Source organism: Sminthopsis crassicaudata, chromosome 2, assembly GCF_048593235.1.
Source record: "Sminthopsis crassicaudata isolate SCR6 chromosome 2, ASM4859323v1, whole genome shotgun sequence".
Lineage (NCBI taxonomy): Eukaryota > Metazoa > Chordata > Mammalia > Dasyuromorphia > Dasyuridae > Sminthopsis > Sminthopsis crassicaudata.
The window spans coordinates 242677742-242694881 of record NC_133618.1 but is presented as its reverse complement, the minus strand read 5'-3'; the positions used below and the strand labels follow the sequence as shown (position 1 = coordinate 242694881).

General features: G+C 37.3%; 1 protein-coding gene across 1 annotated transcript in view; it reads left to right on the top strand.

Annotated features, from left to right (window-relative positions):
- BMP7 (bone morphogenetic protein 7) overlaps window positions 1-16906 on the top strand; it is a 96624-nt gene extending 79718 nt beyond the window's left edge. The window contains 5 exon segments of the mRNA XM_074288669.1: window positions 3493-3518; window positions 3520-3691; window positions 10249-10325; window positions 11955-12065; window positions 16012-16906. Coding sequence (XP_074144770.1) covers window positions 3493-3518; window positions 3520-3691; window positions 10249-10325; window positions 11955-12065; window positions 16012-16161 — 536 coding nt within the window. The 3' untranslated portion in view covers window positions 16162-16906.
- The last annotated feature ends 234 nt before the right edge of the window (window positions 16907-17140 follow it).

Genomic DNA, 17140 nt, shown 5'->3' with positions numbered 1-17140 from the left:
AAGGGATAGACAGATGGACAGAGAGGGAGGCTGACTAAACAAAGGTTTCAGGTGGGGGTTGCTCTGCTTATGACACTGGGGTAGATGATCCTCTCTGTGTCTTGTATCTGGAATTCAAAACTAGTAATGTGGGAGCTCCCTGGGAGAGGAATGGATAGGAAATTTCCTCAGAAACACCGCATAATAAATGAGCTTTCTGGACTCTGGGTGTTGGGACAGTCCTTCATGATGTCAGTGATCTCTAAGGGAATTCTGGTGACATTTGTCCTCCACATTTCATCTTTTCTCTCACATAGAACTGTGATATTGGTGTGGAAGAATGAATATTATATTTCCTTTTTTTTTTTTTTTTTTTTAATTTCCTTCAGGAGAATAAAGTGGTAAACTTTGGTTCCCACTCAAAGGTGGGAATAGTAAACACAGCAGGTAATCAGCTGTTTGAGTCTAGGTACTATGTTTTATTAACTTTCTATTTCATGTAATAAATGCACTTGAAACTCTAATATGAATGCATTTTCTTATGCCAACTTATATGCAATGAGAAAGGTGATGAGAGTCTTTATAGGAAATTAGGATAGGTATGAACACCAAGTCATTTTCCTCCAGCAAATTCTAGGTCGGGATCTATCAGACCAAAATAGTAACATGGTTCCGAATTATTATATGTTTGTGTATATTTCATATTTTAAAATCCTAGACTTCATTTGGAATCTTAACCTTTTTATGTTGCCATGTACTCCTCTGCCATTTTGGGTAAACTCTAAGGGCCCCTACTCAGAATATTGTTTTAAATGGATAAAATAAGATTACAATAGCTTTAAAATTCGGTTTTCAAAATTAAAAACAACAACAATAAATTCATGAACCCCAAATCTAGAAGAACCTGGATCAATTTAGGGATGCCTATCTGAAGCCACAACATCTATCCCTAGCTGGGAGACAAGGGACCCTTTTGGATAACTGCCTGCCTAACGGGAGGGATATGGTCTATATCCTGTCTATTTTTGCATGGGTGACTCAAAACCCTCATTCAGTGTCATTGCTTGGGACTGTTTTTTGTTTTGTTTTGTTAAAAAAAAAAAAAAAAAGAATGGAGGAGCAACTTAAAGTCAGATAACCCTGATAAATCTGAGAGAACAGTTCTTTTCAACCCTCAGTTCCTTTTATTTTCTGAACTGGCCTCTTCCTTAGTCACCAACCCTTCGTTTAGTGTTGATTCCTGTCAAAAATCACATTGGCATCTAGCTATAGCTTTGCCCTCCACACCCCTGTCTGCCACATTCACTATGCAAAATCCTCTGCAGACCAAACATTTGTTCTTCTTCCGGAATGTTATTTCCAGTAGAGAGTCTTGTACATATCTTCATTGCTGTGAGATAGCATTAACTCTGCTCCCTCATAATCACCCCAGCTTGGAATTTAAAAATAGGAATTAAGGCACTTAAAGAAGAATTTGTTATTCTTAAGTTTGGTTAAGCTGAAGCAACTGAGTAGAGAAACAGTGGAGTGATTCATTAGCTGGAGGCATTCTCCCAAACTAAGCCGAGAAATATGCTCTACTGACAGTACCTATGAGCAGCAGCTGACTACTTGAGTCTCTTTAGTCCATTACTTATTGCTTCATATCCTGTTTGTCTCCCTTGTTAAGCCAAGGCAGAAAATGAAATGGGTCTTAAAAGATAGAGACAGTTCCTGGTGATCCAAGAACTCAATAGGTGACAAAAAATTCTCTTGGTGGTGGGGAGAATGATTTTAAAATGGAACTACTTTCTGGTTTACATTAATTCATGATTGAGTGAAGAATTTGAGATAAAATATTCATGAGGAATATCCTCATGGGCACGGGGGTTGTTTGAGGTAAATGTCATTCATGTTCTATGAGACAGATAATCACTGTCTCCCTACATTCATACTACTGTATATATATTATACTTTGGGCACTCAGGAATTATTAATTAGTGTTAATTAATAATATTAATAAAACATTAATTGCAATAGTTAACTGCTGGCATGCAGTGCTTTCAGATTTGGAAAGTTTATAAATTGCATTTGATTTAATACAAAAAATCCTGTGAATTTCTACTTTATAAATAAGAAAACTGAGGCTCAGAGAAGTTGAGTAAATTGCCATGGATCACACCACTAGTTACATATCTCAGGAAGGATTTCAATTCAAGTCCTCCTGACCCTGTTGTGTCCATATGAATCCATTCTATTCACCTAAAGGTAATAAATAACATGGGATTTTCTTAGCTGTTCCATTAGATTGAAGATGGTTTTGAATACCCCATATTGGTCCTAATTTGTAGCTCCCCCACAATGCTTTTCACATTATCCTTTAATATAGTAGGCATTTGAGAAAGTGGATCCTGGAGCCCTTGCCAACCTGCCTTGTGCCAATTTGTTCAATAGAAGAAAAAAGGGTAAGAGCATTGGCTTTGTTGAGTAACTCAAATTGTGTAGGAGACAATAGAGGTACTTCTATCTCATCATGTTGGATGTGGTTCTGCATCCAGTGGCTTATTCTCCAACTGTTTTTTTAGCCCTCTGGTGATTTTTTTCCCCTTCAATAACTGTTTGCTGATTGAAAACATATCCATTCTCCCTAGATATTCATGACTAAGAATGATTCTTATTTTGGTTTGACCCAAGTAGAAAGACCTATTGGACAAAGGCATGGTTAATTTTTTCAGAACTAAGAAATACTCCTCCCAAGATTAGAGGAAGATTTTGTCCTCCCCATATTGGCTGCAAGTGATGATACTTAGTGCTTTATCCACTCTGCCTCATAAGTCCTGAGATCTCCATCATCTTCCAAAATGATAGTGGGAAAGAATTGAGCCCCGATGGACACCTCTATTACCCTAGAAGCATGTTTTATTTTTGTTTTGTTTTGTTTTGTTTCCAGACTTAAGGATTATTCTTGACAGGTACACAATAACCAAATTACCTCTAGATCAGACCTGTAGATGGAAACTGTTTGCAAATTTCAAATTTAATATATCTGGAACAATGTCAAGGTTTCATGCAAGGCATTTTTATTTTGACTTAATAACCTTCCAGGGGAATTTACAGTTCCTAGGGGCTACATTTTATGGTTTCTTTTATAGAATCACTTCAAATTATAGGTTGGTGAACTTAAAGAAACCTCTCTAAAGAATGCAGAAAAATCTAATGTTGAGTGGATTTAAGGTAAAATAATTATGGATGGGGGAATTTTATTTTAAACACAGGTTTTAAAGAAGTCTCTTGTGCTGATCTGTTATTTTAGGGGGATAGGATTTGTCCAGTTTCTAAGTCTGATGTATTAGATTCCAAGCAAAGTTAATTACATATATACAACAATCACTGCATTTTCTTTATAAAGTCCTTTTACTGTTGTAACCAGCCCTGATTATTTGGCAGCTTCTTACTGTGCTGGCATGACTGTGGATCTTGACCCTGTCTGCCCCTGATGCTCCTTTTTTCTGTGTATGTCTAATATTTCTTCAGGACAAAGCATCAATCCCAAGCTGGCAGGGTCTGGTTGGAAGACATGGTCCTCAGAACAAGCAGCCATTTATGGTAGCATTCTTTAAGGCTACAGAGGTACATCTTCGTAGTATCCGGTCTACAGGAAACAAACAACGCAGCCAAAACAGATCAAAGACACCTAAGAACCAGGAAGCTTTGAGGATGTCCAATATTGCAGGTATGTAGATGGGGAGAGGAGTCTAGTAATTGTCCCTTAAATTCCTTAAGGTATTTTAGGGAAAGTTAAGGAACGCTGTTGTAGACAGAGGAAGAAAGCAGCTTTAACTACTCCATGTTGTGAAAGATTCAATTTAGGCATAGGGTTAAAAATTTTTTTGTGAGGATAAGTTGACATATACTATATGTGTTGACAAGCAAAACTTAAGACTATTAGGATGTAAGGCTATACTTTTATAAAATAAAATGAAGTCTTTGGATGGTGGCTTAGATATATGTCATTGTAAGGTCAGAATACCATTAGGCTTTCTTTCAATGGTAATTGGGTTATCCCTCTTTAAATTGCTTTGAAAAACATTCCCAGGTTTTTAGGAAGAATTTAACAAATTCTGCATTTTGTTAATAATGGGCTGTGATACATCATATTAGTTAAAAAGAGTGAATAAGTTTAAAGAAATACAAAAATAGAATGATAAAAGAGTTGAAATTGTTATTCCAAAGGGATCTCATAGGTCAGTTAGTCCAATTGCTTTCATAATATGATCATAGGATTCAGAATTGTAAATGACCATGAAAATTATCTAAATATTCATATAGCCACCATTCTTATATAGAATCTTGACAACTCGCAATAGTTTTTCTAATTAGTCTCTTTGCCTTAAATTACTCCCTAAGCTAGTCTGTCCTCCATTCATCTGCCAAAGTGTTTTTCCTGAAGCACAATTCTGATTATGTCTTCAAACCACTCTTCTTTCCCCAACTCAATAAACTCTGTTGACCCCCTTCAGGATCAAAAAAAAAAAAATCCTCTTATTAGTATATTTAAAGTTCTTTTCAGTCAGGCTCCTTTTTCTCCTCTATACATATTCTACAATTTTGACATCTCATCCTTATATTCTTGCTATTCCTTATACATAATAATCCATGACCTGGCTCCATGCTTTTGTACTGTCTGTCCCTATGACTGGAATGTTCTTTCTCCTCATCTCTGCTTGTTGACTTCTTGAAAGATTTAGTTCAAATATTATTTTTTTTCAGGAATCTTCTCCAATCTTCTCCTCCCCCAATTGCTGCTAGTCCCTGCCCTTTGAGATTACTTTCCATTTATATCATGTTTATGCAGTGTTGTTTTAATTTTCTCTTCTTCATTAGAATGTGAGTTCATGGGGCAGCTAGGTGGCGCAGTGGATAGAGCACCAGCCTTGAATTCAGGAGGACCCAAGTTCAAATCTGGTCTCAGACACTTAACACTTTCTAGCTGTGTGACCCTGGGCAAGTCACTTAACCCCAGCCTCAAAAACAAACCAAAACAAAAAACAACAACAACAACAACAAAACAAGAATGTGAGTTCATTAAGAGTAAGGGATCTCATTTTAGTCTTTCCTTTTACTTCTACCCTAGCCCAGTGCCTGGCATAAAATAAGCATTTAAATTTACAGTGATTGCTCAATCTTGTCCAATCCCTTCATTTTATAGATGAAAAAACTGAAATGCAGAAATGGGAAGAAACTTGCCCAGGATCACACAGGTGATGGCAGGGCTGGTACTAGAACTCAGATTTTCAGATCTTATCCTAAGGATCTTTCCATTACATTTTCTCCCAGAATTCAATTCTATTTAACTTGATTTAAATGTTTATCTGGTGATAAGATAGGGAAGCAACTGAGGCTGTAATTAACATCTGCTTGTGCTGGAGTGAGTTGAACCGACCAAAAACATTCCCCAAGAGTCCTCTCTGGCCGAGTATCAGGCCTTGTGGAAAATATAAGGCAAGACTTGAGAAGGAAGAGGACACATGTGCTTCTTATAAACCCATGGTCTAGGAGACTATGAGACTATGGAAAGGAAGTAACAACTGGATTTGAGCTGGAATTAACCAAATCCTGTTAGTGACATCCCTTGTTCAATTATTTAATTCTGTGATTTTTAAAGTCATAGCATTTATAAAAAAAAAAATATATTGTCTTTTGTTTTTATGTTCCATTTCTTTTTCAGTGTACCTCCCTTCCTTCCCTGCCCCTTATGCTCAGTCATTGAATCCTCCCTTTTAACATAGAAAAAAAGAATGGTTAACCAAAAACAACCAACAAACACAGCAATGACTAACATATCCGACAGGAAATGCAACACCCTACATCTTCAGCAGGAGAGAAATGTTCTCCTGGGCCCTTAACTAGTCATTGGAATTAATCAGTTAAAGTACATTTCAATTTATTTTTATTTATATTATAGTCATCATTATATATATTGTTCTCCTAGATCAGTTTACTTCCTTTTATATCAGATCAAGCAAATCTTTTCTTGCTTCTCTGGATTTCTCATATTCATCATTTCTTAGGGTGCAGTTACATTCAGATATGACAATCATTCAGCCACTTCTGAGTTGATGGGTACCTACTTTGTTTCTAGGTTTCCTACCACAAAAAGTGCTGCCATCAATATCTTAGTATATATGAGGCATTTCTTTTTCTCTCATTGCCTTAATCTGTATGCACAGTAATGAGATCTCTGAGACAATTGGTTTTCAGAATGGTTGGGTCAAGTAACTTGAATTTATCAGTGACATCTGGGTTCTCTCTTATTGTCGCATTTATCTTAAGCATCTGTTAGCTTTTTTTGGTGTCATTTCCAGGACAAAAATCATGCCCCTTGACAGAGAACATAAGAATTAAGCAGCTTTTCTTTCCCCCTGTTTTCATCTATGCTTGTTCTGTCCACTTCCAGCAGCTCACAAGTCCACCCTTGGACACTCTTTTTTCTCCTAATACAAGTTTTAAAATAGCCTTTTCCCTTTTCTTGTCTTTACCTAGCTTAACTTATTTTGAGCTTAAGTTTTTCTGATATCAGCTTTATAATATTTTTTCTCACAGACTTATTCTTTGTTATCTGTCCTTGCTTGTTCATTAAGTGACTATAGTACCTGGCATGTGTTGGGAATTTCTAGATGTTTGTTTGAGCCACTGATAGTTTTTACATTCTGTACAAATCTTTTTCATAATTTTAAGTTGGTTGTTAAATTCTCTGTATATCCACAGTACTCCCATTTCCCCTCTTTCTCATGGGAATTGTTTCCCTTTATGTCTTCAGCATTTCTTTAGACCTGAACTGACTTCCCCCTGTTGAATGTTGGTCCAGGAGTTTCTACCCATCCTTTCCCAAAATCCCTCAAAATTTTTGATCAATTATAAAATACTGTTAGATGTTCTTCTCTGCTAGTGAGAATCAGGTCCAGAATAGAATTTCCTCTTGTTGGGCCCTCCATTTAAACAAAAAGTGATTCTCTCCTTTCTTCCTTCCTTTCCTCCTTCCTTCCTTCCCTCCTTCCTTCTCTCCTTCCTTCCTTCCTTCCTGCCTCCCTCCTTCCCTCCTTCCCTCTCTTCCTCTCTTCCTCCTTTCTTCCCTTCCTCTGTCTTGCCCTTCCTTCCTTCCTTTTAATTTTTTTTTTTAAAGACAAATCATGATGTTATTGGCTAATCTGTTTTTAGCAGAGAATTTCAGGAAATATCTAGATAACTGAAGTCTTTCCCCATCTCACTACAATATGTGTGTATATGTAGATGTATGTGTAGTGGAGGTCTTGTAATTACTTTCCTTAGTATATCTGTTTTCTCTTTTTGTCTAGGTGGATTTTAGTGTACTCTAATAGAAAACTCAGTTCTACTTCTTTCCTCTATTAGTTTTTACCTAAATACTCTCCAAAATGCTCTTTCCCTGTGGTTCCTGGATTTCCTAACTTAAGTATGCCTTCTTAATATACAATGATATTCTACTCCACTTTTATCTCTCCTTCACTCTAACATTCTTGTCCTCTGACATTTGCACCTCCTGCTTGCTTAAACTTTGAGCATTTGTGTATAGATTTTAAAGACAATGGAATTTGCTTTTGGTTTCGTGGATTTTGTCTCGATTGTTATTTCTCTTCATTTCAGTTGAATTTAATTATAAACAAGACAGTCATCTTTTAGCACTGGTAAACCAAGCCTTTTTCATGCAATCTTCCTCAAGGATAATGATTTACAGTTAGCCATTGTAAACTTAACTAGAGGCTGATTACACAGGTTTCAGATTAGCCAGGCTTTTTGCATCCTTCTTTGTCCTTCCTGCTTCATCCTCTGAACTTTCAATTAGGTATCTCTATTAAAAGAAAAACATGAAACTTGAACTAATCATCATGACTTCTTATCTGTTTGGACCAGTAGTTTAAGGGAAAAGATAAAGTAAACAAATCTAAAGTTCTTTGGATTTTCATTGTCTAAGCTGTTCTCATTACTGGTAAAGAATTTGGAATTTTCATTTTCCTAGACCATCCAAGTCCTACCTGTGCCCCATCACCCAGACTTGCACAATATTCAGCTAACTAGATGTCCTAGTAACTTATGGCCAGTGTCTTCAGTTGACCCAAACAAATGAACAACTTCTTTCCCTTCCTCAGGTAATGCTCTGTGAAGCCATAGGTGATAAGTTTTAATTGGAAAGTTCTTGGCGCTTGCCTATTGCTTTTCATTGGGTAAGGTTCTTGATAAGTCCTTCCCATATGTCTAGTACCTTTATTAAAGTTGCAGCACATAGCCAGCCATTATCTTAAGTGGCTTTAAGCCCAACGAGGATGTGTCATGGGGCTCTACCCTAAGCTGAAATAATCAGTTTGGTTTAAGCTAAAGCTACCACCACCAACTTGCCTACGAGCAACATTTTTTTTTTTTTTTGCCATGAATCTGATTCTTAGAACTTTGCTGAGTTTGTGACTGATTGATTAAGAACTAGTAGTTGTGGGATGAGAAAAGGAAGGATTCCTTTATTTCTCTGTCCAGGATCAGGCTATTCCATGGGAGCAGTGGAGTCTATATTGGGGAAGAAGATGTGGTACTTTTGATTCCCAGTGGTTTAGTCAGGTGAGAAACAGATTCACTTCAGTCATGAAGCATTTGCTGTGTGAGAGACAGTATTGTGGGTGTTTGTCCCTCTTGGAGTCAAGAAGGCTTGGGTTCAAGTTGTGCCTCTGGTACAAACTGGTCATAAATAAGTCATTAAACATGCTAAAACTCTTAAGTTACTATAATTTGTTCATTTGCATTGGTGGTTGGAGTTTCTCTAGCTAGAAATTCCTGAAATTGATCCCTTTATCAATGAAGTCACACATCTGGACAAAGAAGAAGGGGGGAAGAGGAGGAGAAACACAAGGCATTGTGTATTGAATCTACAAAGATAAAATGTTATTTAGTATGCTCACATACTACCCTTGACCAATGTCTAAGTTTTTCAGACAGATCTTAAGTAGGTCTAGGATTCTGGGGTTACCTAGAAACACTTAGGAATAGTAGAAAGAATCCTGAATTTTGATTCAGGGGGCTTGGTTTCAAAACCTTATGAAGCTTCTTACTACATGTGTAAATCACTTATTCTCCAACTTTTAATTACTTCATCTGTAAAATGAGAGGTTTAGACTAAACAAACTCTGTGATCCATTTCAACTCTAAAGCCTATGATTCTGGGGATACAGGAGCTCCTATATCAATTAAAATCTCATTTATAGGATCAGATTTCTGATTATTATCATGTTTTTATCACTAAATTCCTTTCTTTTTTCCTTCCTACGTTCTTTTCCTTTCCCTTATATATTCAAAAGCACCACGAGTCATCCTCCATGAGAAGTGTATATGCCTCTTTCCTTCTTTAAATCACCCCCTAGATGGAATATCAGTTATCAGTATTGGTTTAAATGCCCTATTTGAGTGATTTGGGGAGAATCATTATTCTAAGTTTTAGCAGTATTTGTCTCAAGTCCTTCTAATCTATCAGCCAAATTCCTGGCAACCCAAAGGCTTGAATCACATAGCCAAGGGAAGCCTCAAGGCCTTTCACCCAAACTCCCATATCAAGTTAGCTCTCTGTCCTCCTTGGTTTTTCTCTTTCTGGAATGTTGGAGTAATTGACTCCATAGCCCCTTCAGAATTCTTCCAGCACATTATGAAGGGAATTCATTCTGGGGGAAATAAGAACATCAATTCCATTCCCCCTCACTCCCTCCATGGGATGGAACTAGTTTCTCTGCAAGTTGGCTGGCCACACAAAACAACATCCTTCTGAAAGAGATTACATTGAGAGAGGCTTCTGCGGCCTGCTGCTGGAAGCCAGATGGAGTTTTGATTATTTTTATTGAATTCATTCCTGATTTTACCACATACATATACATAGACATATATTCCTATATACATATATAAACACATACATACATATATACATGTGTATATGGTAAAGTGAAGTGAATGAATGAACGGAAATTCACATGAAGATTTGACAGGTCTTTTGAAGAATATATGTGGAGAGGATGGTAATGGTATCTAAGTGCCTCTTTTACTTCCTGCCAAGCTGTGTCATCACAGGGAGTTGGAGACTTTAGTTAATGGATCCCTAAAGACTGAACTTTCATTTGGGGAAATGTGTATTTCACCATTCCGTTATTAAAGATGTTCATGTGACTCTGTTTGTGTCATGATTATGGCAATATTGTTAATATTGGACTGTGTATTTTATTTTTGTCCCCTTTCTTGATTCAGAAAACAGTAGTAGTGACCAGAGGCAAGCCTGCAAGAAGCATGAACTCTATGTAAGCTTCCGAGATCTGGGCTGGCAGGTAAGTCCATCAGCCCCAGTGCTGAGTGACCAGGGGGCCATAGATAGCATTTTTGTGACCTCTGTAGAAGGGACAGCACTTAAGTTTCCCAAAGCTGTCATGTTCTCTGCCTCAAGCTCATGCTACCTTATGTAACAAGATGTATAAAAAGGTAGTCATGAGAAGTATTTGGAAATTTGTTCTCTTAAGAAAGGATTTTTACTGAATTCCATGTTATGGTGAAATATCAGTGGATTTGCAGCTTGGTAGAACCTAATAGTAATAACAATAATGAGGATGAGTTAAGAATAATAGTTAACATTTGTTAATTGTTCTTTAAGTTTGTTAAGTGATTTACAAGACATCTCATTTCCATAGAATTATATAATGCTAGCTGATGCAGTGGATAGAGAGTTCTAGGTCTGAAGTCAGGAGGATCCATCTTCTAAGTCCAAATCTGGTCTCAGACACTTACTTAATGTGAGACTCTGGACAAGCTATTCAGCCCTGTTTGCCTCTGTTTTCCCATCTGTAAAATGAACTGACGAAGGAAATAGCAAATCACCCCAGTGCTTTTGCTTAGAAAAGTCCAACTGGGGTCACAAAGAACTGGACATGACTGAAACGACTTTGTTGAACAAAATTTCAGTTGATCTGAATATCTGCTCTGAAAGGCATGTGCTAGGTGTATTATGCAGTAATATAGGCAGAAGTGCTTTGTTAATCCTGAAGCTCTACAAGAATATTAGCTACTGTTATTACCCTCATTTTATGTGTAAGGAAACAAACTAACTACCGTTGTGACCTGCTCAGCATAAGAAGCTATGAAATAGATAAAGTAGCATTTGAACACAAGTCTTTCTGATTCTGAGATCAGCACTTTATGTACTACCTAGCAGTTTTACTTGTACATTAGTGCTGAGAAAAGGTTCCTAGGAAAAACATGCAAGGATAAATATACTGTTTTTTAAAAATTATAGCTTTTTATTTACCAGACATATGCATGGATAATTTTTCAGCATTGACAGTTGTAAAACCTTTTGTTCCAACTTTTCCCCTCCTTCCCCTTCCCCAGATGGCAGGTTGACCAATACATGTTAAATATGTTAAAGTATAAATTAAATACAATATGTATACATGTCTAAACAGTTGTTTTGCTGTACAAAAAGAATTGGACTTTGAAACAGTATACAATTAGCCTGTGAAGGAAATAAAAAATGCAGGTGGGCAAAATTAGAGGGATTGGGAATTCTATGTAGTGGTTCATAGCCATCTCCCAGAGCTCTTTCGCTGAGTGTAGCTGGTTCAGTTCATTACTGCTCTATTGGAACTGATTTGGTTCATCTCATTTAAACATACTGTTTTGAAGAATGAAACAACTTGAATCTCATTCTGTGTCCAGCCTTATCCTCCTGTGATTTCCCCCACATTCACTGATACAGAATGCCTTACTGTGATGCCCTTGAATTTTATCTTCCCAATTAGTTCACAAGAAAGGCAGGGGACAGTCTCTCTTGCTTCCTACATATCCCCCCGTTATGACTAGTAAATGCAAGGTGCATATCATTGCGATGTTTCCCTGTCTTCATCTTCCTTGTGAGTTTTTTTTTTTTTAACAAGTAACTTGTGACCTGTCTCTATTTTTTCCAGGACTGGATAATTGCTCCTGAAGGTTATGCAGCCTATTATTGTGAAGGAGAGTGTGCTTTTCCCTTGAATTCTTACATGAATGCTACAAACCATGCTATTGTTCAGACACTGGTAGGTTCTTTCTGTCTTGATCATCATAAGCTTGCTTGCTTTTGGAGCTTTACAACTGAGTAAGCCCAACTGGCTGAAAATCAGCCTTCAGTTTTGTATTAAAAAGATGAATAATTGTCTTCTCTGTTATTTTGAAGTGTTGGAAATAATGACCTGTTCTCATCTGAATTAATGCAAGGTTTGATTGAAAGCAAAAATCTGCTTGGGGCTAATTGTTTGTTGTAAGATATTAAGAAGAATATACATTTAGGTAGACTCTCAGAAGGTGAGCCTCTGCTGGTCTAAATTTTCCGGGAAGGATTGAATTGATGGCCATGTCCTTGTCAAAGTACTACAGGGACTCTACTCCCAATGCTGTGCCTCTCGGGTGGATGTCTTATGCCTGCTGCCCTAGCTGTGGAACTCTTGTTCTTGAAGGTTCAAAGGGAAGTGATAAATGGCCACACTCTATCTCTGTCTCTAGAGACTGGGGTCTTTGTTTTGACTAAGGCAGTGGAGAGATGTCTGAACAGCATTCATTCACTCAAAAGACATTCACTAAGTATCTACTGGGTTCAGACCACTGTGTGAACTACACTGCAAGAGAGACAGAATTTTGGTAATACTGTGAGTTCTTAGACAATTAGAATTATAGTTTAGGAAAAAGATAAGATATAAATATAAACAAATAGTAAAACATCAATGAGAAATTTTATAGTACATACTATTACATGTGACAGACAACATAGGAGGAAGGGCCTTACATTTCAAGTCAGGTGACCTGGTTTTATATTCTGGCTTTGCAATTTGCTCCCTATTTTGAATTAGTCATTTAAGCCTCTGTCATCTTTCATTTCCTCATCTATAAATTCAGAGATTTGGGTATTTTGGTTGGGGTATATCTAAGGCTTATTGCAACTCTAGCTTTAGTTTTATTATACCTTATGTCATAAACAATAAACATTAATTCTATAATAAACAGAGAGAAACAAAAGAAAGTTCTTTATATGTAACTGAGGTAGAGTTAAAATATAAGGAGAATTGTAGCTCCCTAGCATGAAGACAATAGTTGGGATCTAGAAGTGAATTAGTCTATGAATTCACTGAGAAAGGGGAGAAAATGTCTTAGGGAATTGGTGGATTATGGTCATCAGGAACTGAATTAGGTGATAAATTTGAATATCATAAGCTTCAGGAGAAGAGAGAAAGAAAAGCAGAAAAGGATAAAAACACAAAGTTCTAAGGGAGGTAGGGTTGATAGTAGATCAACTTTGAATAAAATTCTCAGAGGGGACTAATTTGAGATAAAGTCAGAAAGGTATAGTAGTATTGGATTTTGGAAAGTCTTGAATCATAGCAAAGGAGTTTTAATCTTACTCAACAAGCAATAAGGAGCCACAGAAGAGATACAGGATTGTATGCAAGAAATATTATTCTGGCTGTATTTGAGGGATATATTGGAAGGATAAGAGAGTGAATATGGGAAGACTAGCAAACTAATGTAATACTTCTGGAGGGCAACCTTCAAGTTAGGGGAAGAGAGAATCCATTGTTCCAAGTGAGTGGGTGGGTTAGAGCTGGGGGTGAGGGGGCAAAGGCTTCAAGTTCAACTATAGAGCCTGTGCCAGTGGACAACATCTGCTGGGAAACTTGAGTTCTGAGTGCCATTGCAGTCCTCACCAGAAGATAGTTACAGAGAGTGTACCCAGGCTTGTGTGTAGCCCAAGCTGATTTGCTCAGTAGTAGTTGCCAAGCTAAGATTCACTGATAGTTCAGAAACAAAAGTGATACAGATGTTGGTTGTTTATTGCATACTTAACCTCATACTAGGAGCATGGGAAGCCGAAGAACCTCCAAGAACCTCCAGGAGCTGTCTAACTAGAGAGATATTACAGACACGTGAAACAAATGGCAAAGAATACAAAAAGATATTAAAGGCAGGAAAGCTTAGGGATTGTGAGTTAGTCTAATGTGGCTAGGACCCAGAGTATATGGAAAGGAATAATTTAAACTAAGGTTGGAAATGTTTGTGGATGTCCAAATGCCAAACTAAGGAACTTGAATTCTCTCTTGCATAAAAGCCTCCATTGAGTCTGTTACTTACAGAGTAAAGCCTTGGCCAGATCTGTATATTATTAGTAAGATGATCCTGACAGTGATGTGGAGGAAAAATTCAGAAAGGAAGAGAGTAGATGAAGGAAGACCTGTTAGGAAGTTGATGAAACAGTTCAAACTGGTTGAATTAGGGCCTCTAAAAGAGTTTTGGCAATAGAATTTGAGAAGATGGGGGAAACATATGAAAAAGATTTCTGAGGTGGGAGATATATGATTTAGTAACTGGCTGAATGAAAAGTAAGGGAGAAGGATGAGTCAAAAACAACATGAAAGTTTCAACATGAAGGACTATGATAGTGAAGGGTGGCTTCATGGAGAAGATGGAACTTGGCTTGAATAAATGTTAAAGTTTTATGTAGTGCTTTAAGGTTTGCAAAATTCTTTATGTATATTATCTCATTTGATCCTCACAACCCCATTTTCCTCATTTTATAGATGAGGAAACTGAGGCAAACGTAAAGTGATTTGCTCAGGGTCACAGAGCGAGGCAGGAGATAAACTTGGGTCCTTTTCATTCTAGTATTCAATTTGCTATGAAGGAGTATGTTCCATAATGAAAGCATGGAAGCAGGAGAAAGTGTCTTATAATCTTGGAAGATCAGTTTGTGGTCTTTATTTGATAGCAATGAGAGTTTTTTGGATAATGAAGATGATATGAGAATTAAAAAAGGGTCTTCAAAGCCAGTCTAAGGAATTCAGTTATGTTGGGGTAGGAAAATGAGAGTCATTGCATGTTTTTGAATAAGAGAGAGATATAATAAAAGTGATGTTTAGATAAAATCTGTCTGGTAGCAGTATGTATTCAACATTTGAGACCTCCCTACTGTCTAAATAGCCCCTTACACACATTAAAGTTCTTAGTAAAAGTTTGTTAGATTGAAATGACATCTCTGAATGACCATTTGTTACTAAAATTCCAATGTGGATTAAATTTTTCTTTTAATACCTTATTAATATACTTCCTGCATTACCATCTTTCCTGCTTTTTCCCCCCTTCTAATTTTGACTTTGTCATTGGCATAAAGGGAACCCAAATCAGGGAGAGTAGATAAAATTAGTATAGATCTACGTTCCCTGCTAAAAACAAAAAAATCTGTTTATATGCTATGAAAAATGGAGGAGTAGAATCTCATCAGGTAGGAAAAAAATCCCTGGTGTTAGTGGTCCAAAGTTTATGGGTAAGAGTTTGGCAGTAATTTAACAAGTAGAACTATTTATGGTTTATGCCACTTCTTTAGAACATCATTCTCAAAGGTCATAGTTGAAAGGGATCTGTAAGGTCATCTAATATAAACCCTGATCCAAGTGTTGTCCTCCATTACAACAATCTTGACAGTCAACCAGTCTGGACTTGAACATTTTCAGTGACTAGGAGGTTACTACCTTACAAATCAGCGTATTCCTTTGTTTACCTAATGAACTGAAATCTGCCTCTTTGCAAAGGGTCTGCCTCCTGGTTCTAGTTTTGACTTTTGGAGCCACATTGAAGAGTTTTGGCAATGTCAGCCTTCCGTACATATTAACCTGCTCTTGTCTTTTTTTTTCCTGCCCCTTAGTCTCCTCTTAAAGAAGCCCTGAATAGTTTTGATTCCTTCAATTTTTCTTATATTATATGACTTCTAAACCTTTAGTTGTCCCATTTGTATTATTTGTAAATTTTCCTTTTTAAATTTGGGACTCAGAATTCTAATTTCAGTATTTTAAATGTGATTAGACCAGAAGGGAATAAAGTCTTTCTTGTTCTGGATGTTCTCCAAATATGGGCACCCCATAGTTTTCAGTGCAGAGATCTAGGATAAAAATGTTCTTCCCTGTAAATGATACCCTTCTTTCTCTTTCTCTTTCTTTCTAGGTACATTTTATAAACCCAGAGACCGTGCCGAAGCCTTGCTGTGCTCCAACCCAACTCAATGCCATCTCTGTTCTCTACTTTGACGACAGCTCCAATGTCATTCTCAAAAAATACAGGAACATGGTCGTCCGAGCCTGTGGCTGTCATTAGGCTGCCATCAGTTTAGCCTCAGGTTTCAAATCTTCTTGTGCTGCAGAAGGAACTCCGTTCTGGATCATTTGGCAAAGAGCTGGGGCCTTCCACAACACATCTTTTTGAAAGGAGCCACACTGCTGCCATTTTCAAGGGTGTGTGTGTGTGTGTGTGTGTGTGTGTGTGTGTGTGTAAAAGGTGCAGGGATGATTGAGCAAAATCTCAAGAGCAAGATGCTACAAGCTGGCACAAGAAAAACAAAGCAGAAACAGCCTTACTGAAAACCTGGCCACAGCGATTGGCTTCTAAGTCTCAACCCAAAGATTACTCACTCTCTGAGGGTAATTATGAACATCAAGGCCACCCAGCAGGGTAGGGGTGTGTATGTCTGTGTGTGTGCACGTGTGCACGTCTATATGTGCTTAGTAAGAATGACTTGGAAGTTCCTGTAATAAAAGTCACAATAAAACGAATAAATGAAAAATGGTTAGGATGTTAGATACATTTCCTAAACAATTTATCCCAATTCCTTTATTTACTCCAACTTCATAAACAGAAGCTGTGGCTGGGTATCAGGGGGCCCTGAAACCCCCGGAAGGTCTCGGCATTTGACTCACAGGAACAGAAAGCATGTATGGGTTTACTCAATCAAAACACAAGTAGGTAGAGGGGAAAATAAATTTCCACTCTGGGGGATATGTTGACGTTGATTGGAGAAGGAAAAATCCAAAGTAAATAAACTCCAAAGGACGTGTTCACTCTCTGTATTTGTGTTGTGTGTGCCAGAGATTAAATAGGCATGTTAAATACCAGCAGAAATCTGATTTGCTATTGTGGGGGAAAAATGTCTAAAGTCTGAAATCAAGGTGGGCCAGGGAGACAAGTGGCAAATCACTTATGTTCTGAACTTTGTGTAATACACTGGTTACATAATGTTTAATCTAAAAAATCAGGAGCTCTGAGAAGCCACTATTAGGTCCCCGTTTGAGTTATCAAG